The 14,637-nt window shown below is 57.7% G+C and overlaps 7 protein-coding genes across 7 annotated transcripts; 3 read left to right on the top strand and 4 right to left on the bottom strand.

Annotated features, from left to right (window-relative positions):
* Positions 1 to 87: 87 nt before the first annotated feature.
* Positions 88 to 1,275, top strand: PSEUBRA_005810 (Bestrophin/UPF0187; the record flags this gene model as incomplete). The annotated part of the gene is made up of 1 exon (XM_059465617.1): positions 88 to 1,275. One exon carries the CDS (start codon positions 88 to 90, stop codon positions 1,273 to 1,275), a length of 1,188 nt encoding a protein of 395 aa, XP_059321677.1.
* A 13-nt stretch (positions 1,276 to 1,288) lies between these two features.
* Positions 1,289 to 2,044, bottom strand: PSEUBRA_005809 (NUDIX hydrolase domain protein; the record flags this gene model as incomplete). The annotated part of the gene is made up of 1 exon (XM_059465616.1): positions 1,289 to 2,044. One exon carries the CDS (start codon positions 2,042 to 2,044, stop codon positions 1,289 to 1,291), a length of 756 nt encoding a protein of 251 aa, XP_059321676.1.
* A 180-nt stretch (positions 2,045 to 2,224) lies between these two features.
* PSEUBRA_005808 (Peptidase M16, N-terminal) lies at positions 2,225 to 5,635 on the bottom strand (the record flags this gene model as incomplete). The annotated part of the gene is made up of 1 exon (XM_016439195.1): positions 2,225 to 5,635. One exon carries the CDS (start codon positions 5,633 to 5,635, stop codon positions 2,225 to 2,227), a length of 3,411 nt encoding a protein of 1,136 aa, XP_016289993.1.
* An 836-nt stretch (positions 5,636 to 6,471) lies between these two features.
* Positions 6,472 to 7,219, top strand: PSEUBRA_005807 (THO complex, subunit 5; the record flags this gene model as incomplete). The annotated part of the gene is made up of 2 exons (XM_016439202.1): positions 6,472 to 6,489; positions 6,599 to 7,219. The coding sequence occupies 2 exons, from the start codon at positions 6,472 to 6,474 to the stop codon at positions 7,217 to 7,219; spliced, it is 639 nt and encodes a 212-aa protein (XP_016289992.1).
* A 194-nt stretch (positions 7,220 to 7,413) lies between these two features.
* PSEUBRA_005806 (Aminoacyl-tRNA synthetase, class Ic) lies at positions 7,414 to 8,661 on the bottom strand (the record flags this gene model as incomplete). The annotated part of the gene is made up of 1 exon (XM_016439189.1): positions 7,414 to 8,661. The coding sequence occupies one exon, from the start codon at positions 8,659 to 8,661 to the stop codon at positions 7,414 to 7,416; it is 1,248 nt and encodes a 415-aa protein (XP_016289991.1).
* A 1,206-nt stretch (positions 8,662 to 9,867) lies between these two features.
* On the top strand, positions 9,868 to 11,510 carry PSEUBRA_005805 (Amino acid transporter, transmembrane; the record flags this gene model as incomplete). Its single annotated transcript, XM_059465615.1, has 2 exons — positions 9,868 to 10,714; positions 10,852 to 11,510. 2 exons carry the CDS (start codon positions 9,868 to 9,870, stop codon positions 11,508 to 11,510), a joined length of 1,506 nt encoding a protein of 501 aa, XP_059320352.1.
* A 437-nt stretch (positions 11,511 to 11,947) lies between these two features.
* Positions 11,948 to 14,611, bottom strand: PSEUBRA_005804 (Arf3-interacting protein 1, N-terminal domain protein; the record flags this gene model as incomplete). Its single annotated transcript, XM_059465614.1, has 1 exon — positions 11,948 to 14,611. One exon carries the CDS (start codon positions 14,609 to 14,611, stop codon positions 11,948 to 11,950), a length of 2,664 nt encoding a protein of 887 aa, XP_059320351.1.
* Positions 14,612 to 14,637: the final 26 nt, after the last annotated feature.

The raw sequence follows: 14,637 nt of genomic DNA, 5'->3' as shown, positions 1-14,637 counted from the left end.
ATCAGCTTCCTCCTCTTCTTCACCTCTTTGCGACAGCACCGACAAGCGGTCTCTCCAGCTCTCATCCTCATCACGGCGCGATTGACGATGCTTGAACCCTTCCTGAAGCATCTCCACGCGCGCATCCGGGACGTCCTCCACCCGACGCTCGTCGCGCTTCTCTGGCTCTCGTTTCTCATCGTCGTCAAGCATGCCTGCCTGACACCGACATCTCTGTCGTGGCGAACGCCGGCGCCGTCGTCACTCAACTCGACCTCTTCCTCCAATCACGTTGGGGTAGACGAATGTTGGGATCTGAGCCAGCTGTGGAAGGATCTCGAGTGGGCGTCGTATCGGATCATCGCTTCGCTCTCCACAGTCACGGGTCTGTTGCTGGCGTTTCGGTCGAACAGTGCAATTGAGCGATGGAGCACGGCGCGGAGGAAGTGGTCCGATGTACAGGCTACAAGTCGGTCGTTGCTACGGCTGCTCGGCGCTTCGCTCCTAGCGCAGGGTTGCGAGGACCCAAAGTCGAACGAGGACTTCGCAAAGAGGCGAGAGAGCCGAGCAAGGGTGGAAGCGACCCTTGCCACAATCCCATTCTTCAGCATCAGCCTGATGTGCGAGATGCGCGGACGGGCGCTGCACCTCCTCCCAGGAGCACAGGAGTCCCTCCTCCGCAGCGATTTCGTGGACGTCCTCCCGCCGCAACTCATCGCCCTTGCAAACCGACATCACGGCGAACCCTCCGCTGACGACTCGGATGGCGCAAGTCAGCAAGAGAAGCGGAAGCAGATCGCCAATCTCAACTCGCCACACATCCGCCGCCCCCCACCCACCTCTCCTGACCCTGGTGCGCCAAACCTCGCCCTTACCTCGCTGATCCTCCTGCAGCAGTCCTTAGACGACTTTCATTCCTCATCTCTGCTCTGTGGCCCTGTCTATGCGCACAGCATCGGCCTGCTCAACAGCCTCTCCTCCCACATGACCGATCTGGAACGCATCCGGGATACGCCCATCCCTTTTGCCGTTTCGACGCATTTCTCGCGCCTGCTAGCGATCCACACGTGTCTCCTGCCGGTAGTGGTCGTCCAGCGGTTGGGCGGGGAGCGCTGGTGGCTGGCTTCTGTGGTGGTCGGGGTGGTGACGACCATGCTCTATGGGGTTGACAGCTTCGCAGCCAAGCTGGGGCAGCCGATGGGGCTGGACAGGGAAGATTTGCCGTTGGAGAGGTATGTGGGGGAGGTGCAGAGGGAGTGGGCGGATGTGCGCGGGTCTTGTGCTGTCAATGGGTAGCAGAATCGTATCGTTATGGAGCACATTGGATTGTGTCTGTGGAAGGGTGTGAGTGAAAGACGTTGAGTGACCAATGGCGGACGGTGCGATGATTCTCCGGCCTCTCGCCCGCCGGCAGCTGAGCTTTCGACGGCTGTTGGTGGAAGTCGACATTCACATTGAACAGTATCCCTTTTGTGGCCTGGTAGCCGACGAGCAGTCCCAGATACACCTTGTGTTCGGGCCTCATCTGTCCCGGTATACTGTCCAACAGCCCTTCTCCTTCCCCACCGGTTATGCTTCCGACATCGTACCAGCGCGCCTCGACCTCGTCACTGGCCATAACTTCCTCCCGCACCATCTCAGAGTCCGTGGTGAACACTGCTATTCGCACGCTCTCCCCGCCTTTCCCTGGCACCTTGATCCCGACTTTCCCGACGAATTGCACTTCCTGGGGCCCGAGCTTCACCCCGACCTCCTCCCGCGTCTCCCTCAGGATGCACTCCCGCGCTGTTTCCTGGGGATCGACCTTGCCTCCGACGCCATTGTGCGTCCCCGCGCCGAAGCCGCGTAGCTTGCGCGCCAGCAGAATCTGCGTTGAGCCCTCGTCCGAGGGCCTGCGGAATGCGAAGAGGAGCGTGTGCGTGTATCCCTCGTCCTCGGCTGACGGTGGCCGTGGCTGTGGTTCGAGACGCACTATGTCAGCAAGGGCTAAACGTTCGGCGGTACCCCAGTACCAATCGCATGAGGGCAGCTGCGTGCCGCTATACGTCTCGACGCTCTGCGACATGGTGGGTGAGAGCGAAGGGTCTGTGCGCGTCTTACGACCTATTTCACCAGCCTCAAGAAGGCGCTCAGCAACGCTACCTCACAGTCTTCATGCTCATCGCGTCGCACATATCTGAGCACAGACACAAACGAGAGTCTAAGGAGTGGGGTCGCTGTTCCATCTATCAATCTCTAACACATTTCAAAGGTTGGCCTTGGGCTCACCCTCCTCTACACCCGTCTTCCTCAGCACGCTCTCAACCACCTTGGCCACCTCCTCCCCCTCCTCGGCGGGATCCTTGGCGAGCTCATCGAACGACTTGACCGGCATTGCGGCCTTGGAGGGGTTGAGCTGCGCCTTGAACGCCGTTGCGTCGGTGACCTCTTGAGGCTTAATTGCGCTCTCCACCACCGCTTGGGGCGCAGGAGCAGCAGCAGCGGAATCGTCCGTGAAGGGGAACTGCGACGCGAGGCTGTCGACGAGCTGGAGCATCTGCTTGACGGCTTCTGCGGGCAGCGGCGTGGGATTTTGAGCCATCACCTGCGAAGCCAGGTCCTTGACGCTTTCGATAGCCGGCTGCTGTGTACGGAGCGTGTCGAAGGCCTCTTTGGGCACAGTCAGGCCCTGCGCGTTAACGGCTTGCTCGAGCGCATCAACCGCTTTGGCAGAGAAGCGAAGGGCGGGCGAAGCAGTCGAGTTGAGGTGCACCGAAAGCTTGCTCCTCGTCGCACTGCTCGGATGGATGAACTTCATGAAGAGGTCCACCACCTCCGCTTTGGTCGTCTTGGTGATCGCCGCGACGTCGGCGTATCGTGCGAGGAAATCGTAGTTGCCACCGAACACAGGCGACCAGAATCGCTGCGACTCCTCCACGAGGTTCTTGACGTTTTCGAGCTTCTTGTGGATAATGCTGCGCTTGTGGCCCTCGAACTCTTGCTCCGTCATCTTCTCCAACGTGCCCTTGAACTGCTCGAGGAAGGCGTCGACGCGGCCTTCGAGGTACTGAGCATCACGCTCACTCTGGACAATCACTCGCCAGCCGAGGCTCCCGATGCTGCGACGGATGCCACTGAATACGAGGTAGCCCAGCTGCTCCTTAGTTCGCAGCTGGTCGAACACCGGCTCGTTGGCGATCTGCGCGAACAGCGAGAGTGGCGCACGCAGCGAGATGTCGGTGGGCTCGCCCACCTGCACGTAGTATTCGATGGCGTTGTTAACGTTGGCGGCGTTGTTGACGGGCAGATTCCAGATCTTGTTGCACTTCTCTGGCAGTAGCAACGATCGGCTCGACAGCAACTCGGTCTTGTTGACGGGACGGGACTTGAGCGTGCTCCAGACCATGTTGGACAGCTCGATAGCTTCTCCCTTGGCCAAGTTGCCGTGCGCCAAGACCTCGAGGTGCATGCGCTGCAGGAGATCGGGCAGGAATGCCTGTACCTCAGCAACAGTGAGCTGTTCGAGCTCGCGCAGCTTCTCGGGAGGCGTCCACATCTTCTCCTGCAAAAGGTACGTCGTGTAGTAGGTGGCGTGGCGGTAAGGCTCTTCAATGGCGAAGTTCTGGTACGATCGCATGACGCGGTCCTTGACCAGCTCGAAGCGGCGGGGGTCGACCTGGAAGGTGGCGAGCTTCTCGACAATGCTGCGTGCCAAGACCGGAATCTTGTCGTTATAGCCGCCCAGCGAAAGAGCGAGCGACTGATCCTGCGAGTCGAGCATGTAGCTCAAACCGGCAAGCGAGGCGTCGTACGAGTACTCGACGAGCGAGTCCAGGATGAGCTCGGTGAGCATGCGCGTCTTGATCGACGTCGATGGAGTGGCGTTGATGAGAGGGTTGCGGAGTACAAAAAAGACGTTGGCCTTGGGCATACCAAAGCGATCGTCGAGCTTGTGCCAGACGCGCATGCTATCATTGTCGAGGACGAGCTGAGGTCGAGGAGTTGGCTTCTTGCCCTTCGCGTCGGCGATAGATCCCTTAAAGTCAAAGTTGGCAGGGATGAACGCGTTACGCTGAGGCAGATGAAGGTCTTCAAACTCGGTGGGTGCCTGAGACAGCAGCTGCGACGGCAAAGGCTTGATCGAGTACTCGGTTCCGTACCACTTTTCCTTGCGCTCCCAAGAGGTGCTACCGTCCGGCAGTGTCTTGGCCATCACGACGACGCGGCAATTCTGCGGTGTGAGATTCTCGAGTGTCTGCTTGATGAGGTCGCGATCGAAGTCACGCGTGAGCCAGCCACCGGACAGAATCCATTCGCGCGGGTAGGGCATCTGCATCTGTGTCGCGGTGCTAGAAGCGTAGTCGGCAGGGTCGATCTTCTCCTTGAAGCGGAACATGAGCTCGCTGAGTTGAGCCACCTCGTCGTGGTTCCACTGCTCCAGGTTGCTGTTGCGAAGCAGATGGATGTACTTGAAGACAGACTCGATCACCTTTTCGTGGTTTTGCAGACCCTCCTGCGTGAGATCGATCGAGATCTTGAAGAACTCGAATCCGTTGGCGTCGCCACTGGCACCTGCTGAAAGACGGTCGCACCACCCTTTCTTTTTGAGATGCGAGAGGATTGAGCCTTCGCCCTCGTGGCCGATGAAGTGGGACAAGAAGTGACCAGGCTTCGATCGGAAGTGAGGTCCCTGATCGGGGATAGGAAAGGCGATCTTGAGTTTGCGCACATCGCGAACCGACTTGGCGAAGATCTGTTTCTGCAGCTGTTCCTGAGTTAGCGGGCTTCGGTCGAAGAGAGGAGGCTCGCGGCCCGTGTTGCGGACGCCCGAGAACTTTTCGATGACCCAGCTGGTCAACTGGTCAAGGTCCTCTCGGCCGAGCACGACGAGCTTCATGACGTTCGCCGAATAGTACTGGTCGTGGAATTTGAGCAGCTCGTCGCGAACATCCATGCCCTTGCTCTTGGGGTCCTCCCAGAGGGTCTGATAGCTGCCGGTGCCGAACTGCGAGTAAGGGTGCGAAGGGTCGGAGAGCGTCTTGTCGAGCTGGAAGCCACGCCACATGTCGCTCTGCAGGTTCTTCTTGTGTTCCGAGTCGACCGCCTTGATCTCTCGCTCAGAGCAAGAGGGATCGAAGAGAGGTTCGAGGAAGAACTGAGCGAAGCGGTCTAGTGCGCCCTCAAAGTGGTCGGGAGAGACGTCAAAGAAGTAGTTGGTGTTGTCCATGCCGGTGTAGGCATTGGAGCCTCCCGAGTGGTTGGAGAGGTATTCGGAGTATTCATTCTCGCGCGGGTACTTCTTAGTGCCCATGAAGAGGAGGTGCTCGCAAAAGTGAGCGAGACCCTGAAGTTCTTCGGGGTCGCTGAGGTGTCCGACGCGAATGTCCATGGCGGCACTTGACTTGTCCGTCTTGGGATCTTGAATGACGAGAGCTTCGAGACCATTGGCGAGTCGGACGAGGCGGTAGCGCATGTCATCTTGAGCGGAGATCTCAAGATCCTCGGTGAAGACGGCGTACGGAGCAGCGGCCTTGGAGCCATTCAAAGTCTCGCGAATCTCGAAGCCGGACGGGAGTCCCTCGAACGGACCAGTGCCGAGTGTGAGAGCTGCTGATGCGGGCGTGGCGAGCTGACGAGACGAGCCAGGAGCGCCACGGACCGAAGATGAGGCGACCATCCTGGCGTATGTGGACGTGTGATTTGGAGATGCGGACGAGAGAGCCGCGGAGGAGAAGGTACGAGTCGAGGGAGCGCGAAGAGGCTTAGCGCACGGGGTGGAACGAGTGATGAGAGGAGATCGCTGAGCAGCGAGCGGGTTCCGCAATGTAGTGCGGAGAAGGGCACGTCGGAGGGGAAGCATACAAATGGAGTCTATGTCGTCCGGACTCTGATTCCCTCGTGTTTGAATAGAGGAAAGCAGACAAGAAGACGATTGACGTTCGGTGGGGAGAAAGAGAAGAAGGAGAAAGACTACGGCGTATAGCCGAGCGGTGGGCAGCTTGTAATGAAGCGTGCTGTCGAGCCGAACGGAGCGAAGATGAAAGGGAGCGAGGACCTTTACGGTTGTGCGGAATGCTTTGTGCGTCTATGCGGTCTCGAGTCGATCCGCTTGTGCTGTCCTGATTCCTGGAAAGCTGTCTTGATGCGCAGCCTCAGCGCCCCGGAGTGGTAGAGCGTTGGTTGTGAGAAAGTGAAAGGGGATGAAGATACTGTAGTTGGAGAACAAAGGGAAGGTGAGATACTTTTTGGCAGACGGAGAACCGCTTTTGCTTAGCCACGCAACCCGAGCAATCGTGCTCAGCTGAGCCTGAAATCTCCGCCTCTGCGCATATAACCTTAATGTTGAGTCGTAAGAACGATACATGGATTGATTTTCTCGGCTCTCGGCCACTCCGCAGAAGCGCTTCGACCCCGGCGTTCGACGTCCCAACACCATCACGACCCCCTACCAATTACAGCATCTGGCTCAGCGAAGCTCTCATTCGCCGACAGAAGCTGGCCATCGGTGCCAATATGACGTCAATAGAAGAGGTAAGAGCCCGCAGCTCGAGGCACGGCATCTTGAGACTCCTGGGACCTGCGACGACTGACTCTGCTTCCCTGTGAATTCTTTCGTTGTGCACCTCCTACTCACCAACAGGACCTCAAGCGAGCGCTGGCATCACTTAGCGAGATCTCCGACCTCAAGACGGCCGCTGAAGAAGATGCGGATGCCTCGTCGCCAGAAGCACGAGCGGCAGCGATGCAACTACTCACTGCATCCACCCCGCTCTTCTCTAGACTAAAGCGGGTCAACCGCAGCATTTACAACGACCTTCAATCGCAAAAGAGCCGAGTAGCCGAAGAGAGGGCCAAGGTCGATACTGCGCGGCTGGCGCTGGAGAACCTCAAGTACGAGGAGAGCATGTTGGAACTGGAGGTCAAGGTGTGCCAGGAGTTCCAGTCGATCTATCAGGACATCCAGCTGCATGACGAGGACGAGTTCCGCCAGCTCTACGCTGCTTCGCAGTCAGATGGCGCTGCGGAGGAGTTGGCGGAAGAGGACCTGGGAGACGACCACAAGCTCATGCTGGCAAGACTTAGATTCGAGTTGAGAGAGCGAAAGAGGCTGGAAGCAGAGAAGCAGAGCTTGCAACAGGACAAGACCGAAGTGGCCAAGGAGAATAGGGAGAAAAAGGTCAAGCTCGAAGAGATCGAGAAGGGGATCAAGGAGCTGTTGGCGGGAGCGAAGGGCCTGCAAGGCATGATCCAGAGCTTGTAGGCAGCAGCGTCGCCTTCCTCAGCGCAGAACGCGCTCGCATACCCTGTATTTGTACGCACGCATCGACAAACATCACGCATCCACGTCGTACCAGCACACACATGCAGACACGCCAAGCAGACAGGTGCATAGACACGCTCATCGACAGAGGTCTCCAGAACGTGTTTGCGATGACAAAATTGCTCAAGTGCTTTCTAGTTCAAGCCGATGCTCTTCCGCACCTGGGCCATTGTCCTACGTGCTACCGTCTGAGCCTTCTCCTTGCCCAATAGCTCCATCTGCTTCAGGTAGCCTGGGTCGCCTCTGAGCCTCTCGAGCTCTGTCTGTATTGGCCTCAGCGTCTCCACGACAGCTTCCGTGAGCGTAGCCTTGAGATGTTGGCCAGACGAAGCTCCACTTGCCTCGATCTCCCTGTTCAGCCGCTCTGCCCATTCCTGCGGGCCCATCTGCTTTTCCGCCTGTTTTCCTGCCACTGAAGCTGCTTTCAGGGCTGCAAGTATCGACAGCAGATTGCTCACGCCCGGTCTTGCGACCCCATCATACGCCAGCGACCTCTCAGCATCCGTGACGGCCTTCTTGATCTTCCTCTCCACCTCGACCGGCGTATCCGTGATCAGGATCCTCGAGTTGGCGTCCGGCGCACTTTTCGACATCTTGCTCGCCGGATCTCGTAATGACAGCACCCTCTTTGTTGGTGTGATGATATGCTGTGGAAGCGGGAAGAACTTCTTGCTGAACTTGCGGTTGTACACGTCGGCCAGATCTCTGCTGAGCTCGAGGTGTTGGATCTGGTCCTCGCCCACGGGCACGTGCGTCGCTTTGTACAGTAGGATGTCTGCCGCCTGCAGGACGGGATATGCGAATAGACCAAGACTGAGGTCTTTGTCATCGATATCGGAGGTCTCAGAGACGTTCTTGGCCGTGGCGAGCTTGGACTTCCACGTGGTCATGCGTTGCAGCTTGCCGAACGAAGTGATGCAGTTGAGGATCCACGCCAGCTCCGTGTGCTCGGACACTTGGTCCTGATGGAAGATCGTGCACCGTTGTGGATCGAGTCCGATGGCCAGGAGCGTGGCCATCATCTCGGACCGCTCGGAGAGAAGCCGTGAGGGCTGCTGCGGCATGGTGATAGCATGGTAGCCGACGATGCTGAAGTAGAGCTCGTCCGTGGTGTGGAGCGAGGCATTTTGAAGGTCGACCCAGTTGCGGAGGGCGCCAAGGTAGTTGCCGAGATGTGGGATGCCGGTCGGCTGGATACCTGAGAAGATCACTCGTGGTCTTGTTGCTGGCTTGGCAGGATCTTGGGCGCCGCTTGGATAGGGCGCGGAAGAGTACCTTCGCGAGATCTTCGAAGTAGACGCTATCGGCGAGGAGAAGGCGGACGCTTGCTGGAAGCCCTTTCGCAGACTCTTGCTTGCTGTGCCTCGCAGCGAGCCAGACATGACTCCAACAGCAGCGTGATGTGAGCGAAGTGCTTAGAGGTTCAGGGTTCAACACGAGCAGAAGGCTGTTCTGAATCTTGAGAAGATCTGGAAAGTTGATCTCCGAGATCCGAGGTGGAGACCAAAGATCAAATGTTAGGCCATTGAGAGACAGCAGCTTGCAATTTTTCCGAGCCTCTGAGGGACTCTCCGTCTTTCACAGCCGTGAGGATCTACCTTCGGATATCACATGTCACAGAGGCAAAGGCCACCATCACGAAGATGTGGCTGCTCTCAGCGGAGCCAAAACGTTCCCGTTCCCATGTCGTGTGACCTGTTGAGCAGCTGAGAGTGAATGGACGTACCCGCTGCTTCCAACGGAAACGGAAGCTGTGAAGAGCTGCGGGGAATCCGGCCCGTGTTTGTTTGCAGAGCAAGACGGGCACATGTTGGCACTCCCGTGCTGGCGAGCGTGGCTACTGGGACTCGAGGCAAGTCAAAGTCCTAGCGTCGGCTGCTGTATGGCTGTCAGTGTGGCTTGAAAAATGATGTGCTACGTGCGTCGATGGTGCACAAACAACTCATTGTGGCGCCAACACGGGATGACGAGCCTCGACGTCGGAAAAATTTGATGCGCGCTGCACAGCGCAAATTCAAATTAGATTTTTGACAGCTGACGGCCTACGGGAAAGCGGCTGGAAAGGCTTTTTCCTTTTCTCCTGCAGGTGCGTTTGGGCGGAAAGGTTTTGCTTTCAGAGGCCGCACTGCCGCACTTGGCCGCCCGCCTGTACCGCCCGCGGTCAGCTGCGCTGTTTCCGCCGTTGAATCAAGCACGGTCATCACCGACAAGCGAGCGCAAAAACTTGACACTCGCTTGCAAATTTTGAGAGCCCGCACAGGCAAAAGTGCCTTGCTTTGGGCGAAGACTGCTTCCTTGCACCATGTGCCCGCCTAGATTCAAGTCCCTGAGCTTTGATCACGGAACGGGGTCCCTTGTTGCCACCTGGTGGCCCGCCCACACGAGACAATGGCTGCAATTGGCTGCACGGAAGCCTCAATTCATCTAATCCGCGTTTGTGCGTTAACCGTTCTGATTGTTCCTGGCGAGCTGCCCTGCAGAATGCCTAAAACCTCGAACCTGGATTCCTCTGTACTCACCCTTCCATCCTTCTTTCCCGACCACACCCATCTGCGATTGTTGATCAAGACTTCCTGAACACATTCGCAATGTCTGCCCTCGAACAACATACCAACGAGAAGGAGGCCCGCACGCCTCCTCACGTCGGCTCTCAAGACGGCTCCTCCAACGAGGACCTTGAGCGATCGCCCAAGGGCTTCAAAAAGGACGGAGACGTTAGGGACGACCTTGTCGAGGTGAGCAGCACCGCCGATTCCGACGAAGTGGCCGCTGCTGCACGCGTCAAGGAAGCCCAGGAAGGCGGCACTATCAAGTACCGCACACTCTCTTGGCAGAAAGCTGCCATTCTTCTATTCACCGAGTACGTCTGCCTGGCTATCCTGGCGTTCCCCTGGGCTTTCAGTTACCTTGGTATGGCCGGCGGTCTTCTCGCTACTCTCGGTGTCGGCCTCGCGGCCCTCTACACCTCACTCATTCTCTGGAGATACTGCCTCAAGCACCCACACATCCTCAACATTTGCGACATCGGATACCAGATCTTTGGCAAGAGCAAGATCGCCTACGAGCTTACTGCACTCGCCCTCGTTCTCAACAATGTCTTCATCATGGGTCTCCACACCCTGACCGGATCAGAGATCTTGAACACGCTTTCCAACCACGGTACCTGCACCGTCGTCTTCTCGATCGTCATTATGCTTGTCAGCATCCTGCTCACTCTCCCTCGAAAGCTGGAACAGCTTACTGGCTTGGGAATCGTTTCGGCCATCTCGATGTTCATCTCGATCATGCTCGTTTTGATCTTCACCGGCATCCAAGGACCCAATCCTGCCGTCGAAGACTTCGACGCCCCTGTTTTCATCACTGCTTTTGCGCCCAAAGGGACCACTTTCGTTTCGGGCTTCGGCGCCTTTTTGAATATCGTGTTTACATGGATAGGCAGAGTATCACAGAAACAATCTCCCCTGACGCACCATCTTGTCGCCGAGATGGTGCAGCATTCGATAGAGCCAAAGAGGTCGTATGAGCATCTGTACTGACTTTTGATTGCCTTGTTCGCGTTTATTTCTCGACAGGTCACATTATGTACCCCACCTTCATTGCCGAAATGAAGGACCCGCGCGAATTCCCTAAGGCGCTGTACGCCGTAACAGTGGCCGAATTCGTCCTCTTCAGCGTCACGGGCATCGTTGGCTACCGTTACACTGGTCAGTACACCACCGCTCCTGCCGTGGGAACGCTCCGACCGGTCTTCAAGAAGATCGCCTTCGCCTTTGTGCTCCCGACTACGATTATTATCGGCGTCCTCTACGCGTCAGTCGTCGCCAAGTACCTCTTCAGCCGACTCACCATGGGCACCAAGCACTACAACAACCACACCGTCCTCGGTTGGACCGTCTGGGTCGGCTGTGTCACCGTCACTTGGGTCCTCGGATGGGTCATTGGGGAAGCTGTGCCATTCTTTGGCTCCCTGCTCTCCCTGATGAGCGCTCTGTTCGACTGCTACTTCGGGTACATCTTCTGGGCGTTCGCCTTCTTCGAGCTCAACAAGGGTCAGCTTTGGGTCGGCCAGCCCTGGCTGCGCAAGGTCGAGACGGCTTTCCAGTACGTCCTCATCCTCGCAGGACTCTTCATCTTGGGCCCAGGCCTCTACGCCTCCGTCCAGTCCATCATCGACAACTATGCCACCGGAAGCATCAAGGCCCCCTTCACCTGTGCTAACAACGCACTCTAAGCGATGCTGCTACGGAGGGAAGCTTTGCACTTCATCTTGACGGCTAGTTCTCTGTCTTGCTCTGTACAATACTTTGCTCTCGTTTTGGACATGTGCAGTCTTTGATTCAATGCCGTTCGTGATGCTGATGCTGAGGACATGAGACGAGCCTCCTCGTCGTGCGACGTAGAGCGACGTTGACTTGCCGAATGCCGAGAGGCGATTTTGGAATTGTTAGGCCGCCATCAAGATCAAGAACCCCGAGCTCTCTCGGGCAGGTTCACACAGGCAGGCTCACACACACTAGGCAGTCTCACACAGGCAGTCTCGCACAGGCAGTCTCGCACAGGCAGTCTCGCACAGGCAGTCTCACGCAGGCAGGCAAACGTTCGTAGCCTGGCAACAGCACGAAGCTTTTGACGGTGAGTGTACCATACAAACGCGTTTAGCAGGAGCAGTCAACTCGCAGCAGTCTCTCTGACCGGGCTGAACGATTTGAACGGGTGGTTCGAGCCTCGCAAGCTGGACATGTACGAGGGCTCTTCCATGCCATCCGCTGCTGCTAGCTCTGCGTCCACCGACTTTGCTGCTGTGGTCGAGGCCGAGTTCCTATCAACGGGCGATCTTGTATCGCCATTGGAGCTGTCAGCGTCCTTGATCTGACTGGACGGAAGGGACGAGGTCCGAGGTGCGGTCTGCGTAGACGAGCGGACGCTCTGAGCCTCTGCTTTTGCAGCACTAGCCATCTCCGCCTCAGCCCTATCCTGAGCGAGCCTCGCAAACGCCAATCGGTGATACGTATGCATGCTCTGCACGAACTTGCGTCCGACCGGATGACGGCAGAGCCTCAAGAAGAAGTCCACCACAGCATCCCTCGCTGCCGGCGAAGGGTGGAACAGGCCCAGCGCCAAGGGCAGCAACCCTCCCGTATGTGGTGGTAGCAGTGCCAGAACCTCAACAATCTGATCGTGCGTCACTACGCTCTTCGCAATTGTCTCGTAGATCAACTCCGCCTCTCCTGCGAACAGCTTCCGCGCTCGCCGCAGCCGCCCGATCTGATGCGCAACGTCAAAATCGCGAATGGCACGCGTGTAGCCGCCGTGCTGGTTGAGCTGCTCGACAAGCAGACGGTACGCGATGGTGGAGCGGAAACCCTCGATGCGCATCTGGTTGGAGAGGATCTCTCGCATCTCTGCGTCACGATCGACGTAGTTTGGACCTGACCCCAGCTGACCATTCAGGAAAGGCTGACATGTGGGTGCGAGCGATGTGCGGCCATAGAAATGCTCCTCGTGCCGAGTGACGCGCTGAACAAAGAAGAAGACGTACTCTTGGACTCGAGCGCGGATGAAGCGCTCACCGTAGTGGGCTGCAATGGCTGTCTGCAGCTCCTCCATGAAAAGGGCATTGCTCGGGTCGGAACGCGAGTCGGACTGCGACGTGTTGGATCTGTCCCTCGATGCTGGGCCGCCCAGGCTGGATGCTTTGCTGGAGGCCGCACCGCTGGAGACAGCAGCGGAAGACGCAGTGGGCAGAGCACCAAACTGCGCTAGCTCGAGATCGGGGGTCGCCGTGCCACCGTGGGAAGAGACGCTGCCAAAGTTGTTTGACGACGACACGCCAGCGCCATCGCGAGGCAAGGTCGCGGACCGAAGCAACGCTTGCGATGGGGTGCTGGTAGGATGTGGCGCTGGCGCAATGTCCTTGGCCACCTGGATGCGACCCGTCTCGACGTTGAGCAGCACGTCCCAGGCGCGGAGGTCCTCGAAGCGTGGATTGGTAACACCAGCGATGTATCCTGGCACCTTCTCGAGATCGTCGAGATTGAGCAGGTTGGTGTAAGGGAAAGCTCGAGCAGCGAAACCTTGCAGTACGACGCCACATCCGGACCCAAGAGCACAAGCAGCCAGCACAAAGCTGGCGACCAGGTTGGCTGGCTGTCCGTAGCCGAGAAAGATGACGCGCTTCTGCGTGACGAGCGCGTTGAAGAGGACGATGATGGGATGCGTCGACGGTCCATTGGTGTGCAAGTGGGGATGAGTCGGTCCTGTCGGCGTGGACTGAGGACCCGAAAAGGTCTGGATGAGCCGGATGAGCGAGTACTCGCCCACCTCTTCAGGGAAGGTGGTGAGTGGCACTCTGATCGGCAACGGCACATTGCGATAAGTGAGGACGGTGTCGAAGAAGTGGGTATCACGAGGTCTTGCAGTGCCAGGAAGAGGACTGGTCGGATTCGGATTTGACCTTCTATCGTGACCTCCGGCTGTGTTGATTGAAGTTGCAGAAGAGCCTCGACGTGCGCCTAATGGTGGGCGTAACGACACTGCACTGAGCCTGTTTTTGAGCGACTTTGTCTCTGATGCTGTTGTGGAGGTGCTGTCTCTGCGAGGCCGTGTCGCTTCAGCAGCGGTGGCCACTGTGGAAGACGAGCTGGCTGTCTCTGATTGTTCATTTGATGCTGCTGGTAGGGTGCTTTGTGAGCCCGACGCGAGCTCGCTGTCGATGCGAGGAGGTGGGACGAACCGCTCTTCGAACAAGTCCCGACGGTCTGAGCCACGGAGCACGAGCTTCTCTGCTCGGCTGAATGACGGCGCGGCCGAGAGATCCAGGCGATTGATCGCGTCGTATAGACGCGCTAAGCAGTCCGGACCGGGCTCCTTGAAGTAGTCATCCAGAGCAAGCAGGAGCGCAGGCTTGAAGATCTCGATGAAGGGATAGCGAGTACCAATGGCCATGGCTTTGACCAACGCTCCGCGACGCACTGTATTGTCGTGCTTGGTACGGACTAGGTTGATGACGTACGTGAGGTCGTCCGAGAGCCAAGAAGAAGGATCGCTGGAAGCAGCGTCATCGGATCCTTCTGAGGATGCTGCACGTTTGTGACCTGGCGGTTTGAGGAAAAAGAAGGTCCAGTCTTCCGTTCTCGCGTGAACACCGTCCGGAAGCATGAGCTCGGCGAGCATGTGTTCGTCATAGCCGGTCGGAGCAGGGTATTGGTGCGACAAGGTGGAGCCGCGATCGATATCGAACTCTGCCAGCAGGCAAAAGGTGCAGTAGCCATTGTTGCTGCTCATGGCTGTAGAGGCAACAGCCAGTTCGCTCGCGCTGTCATCGATCGACATGGTGGGATCTGAGCAGAGTCTGCACA

Source organism: Kalmanozyma brasiliensis, assembly GCF_000497045.1.
Source record: "Kalmanozyma brasiliensis GHG001 unplaced genomic scaffold PSEUBRA_SCAF7, whole genome shotgun sequence".
Lineage (NCBI taxonomy): Eukaryota > Fungi > Basidiomycota > Ustilaginomycetes > Ustilaginales > Kalmanozyma > Kalmanozyma brasiliensis.
This window is presented reverse-complemented; position numbering and strand designations above follow the sequence as displayed.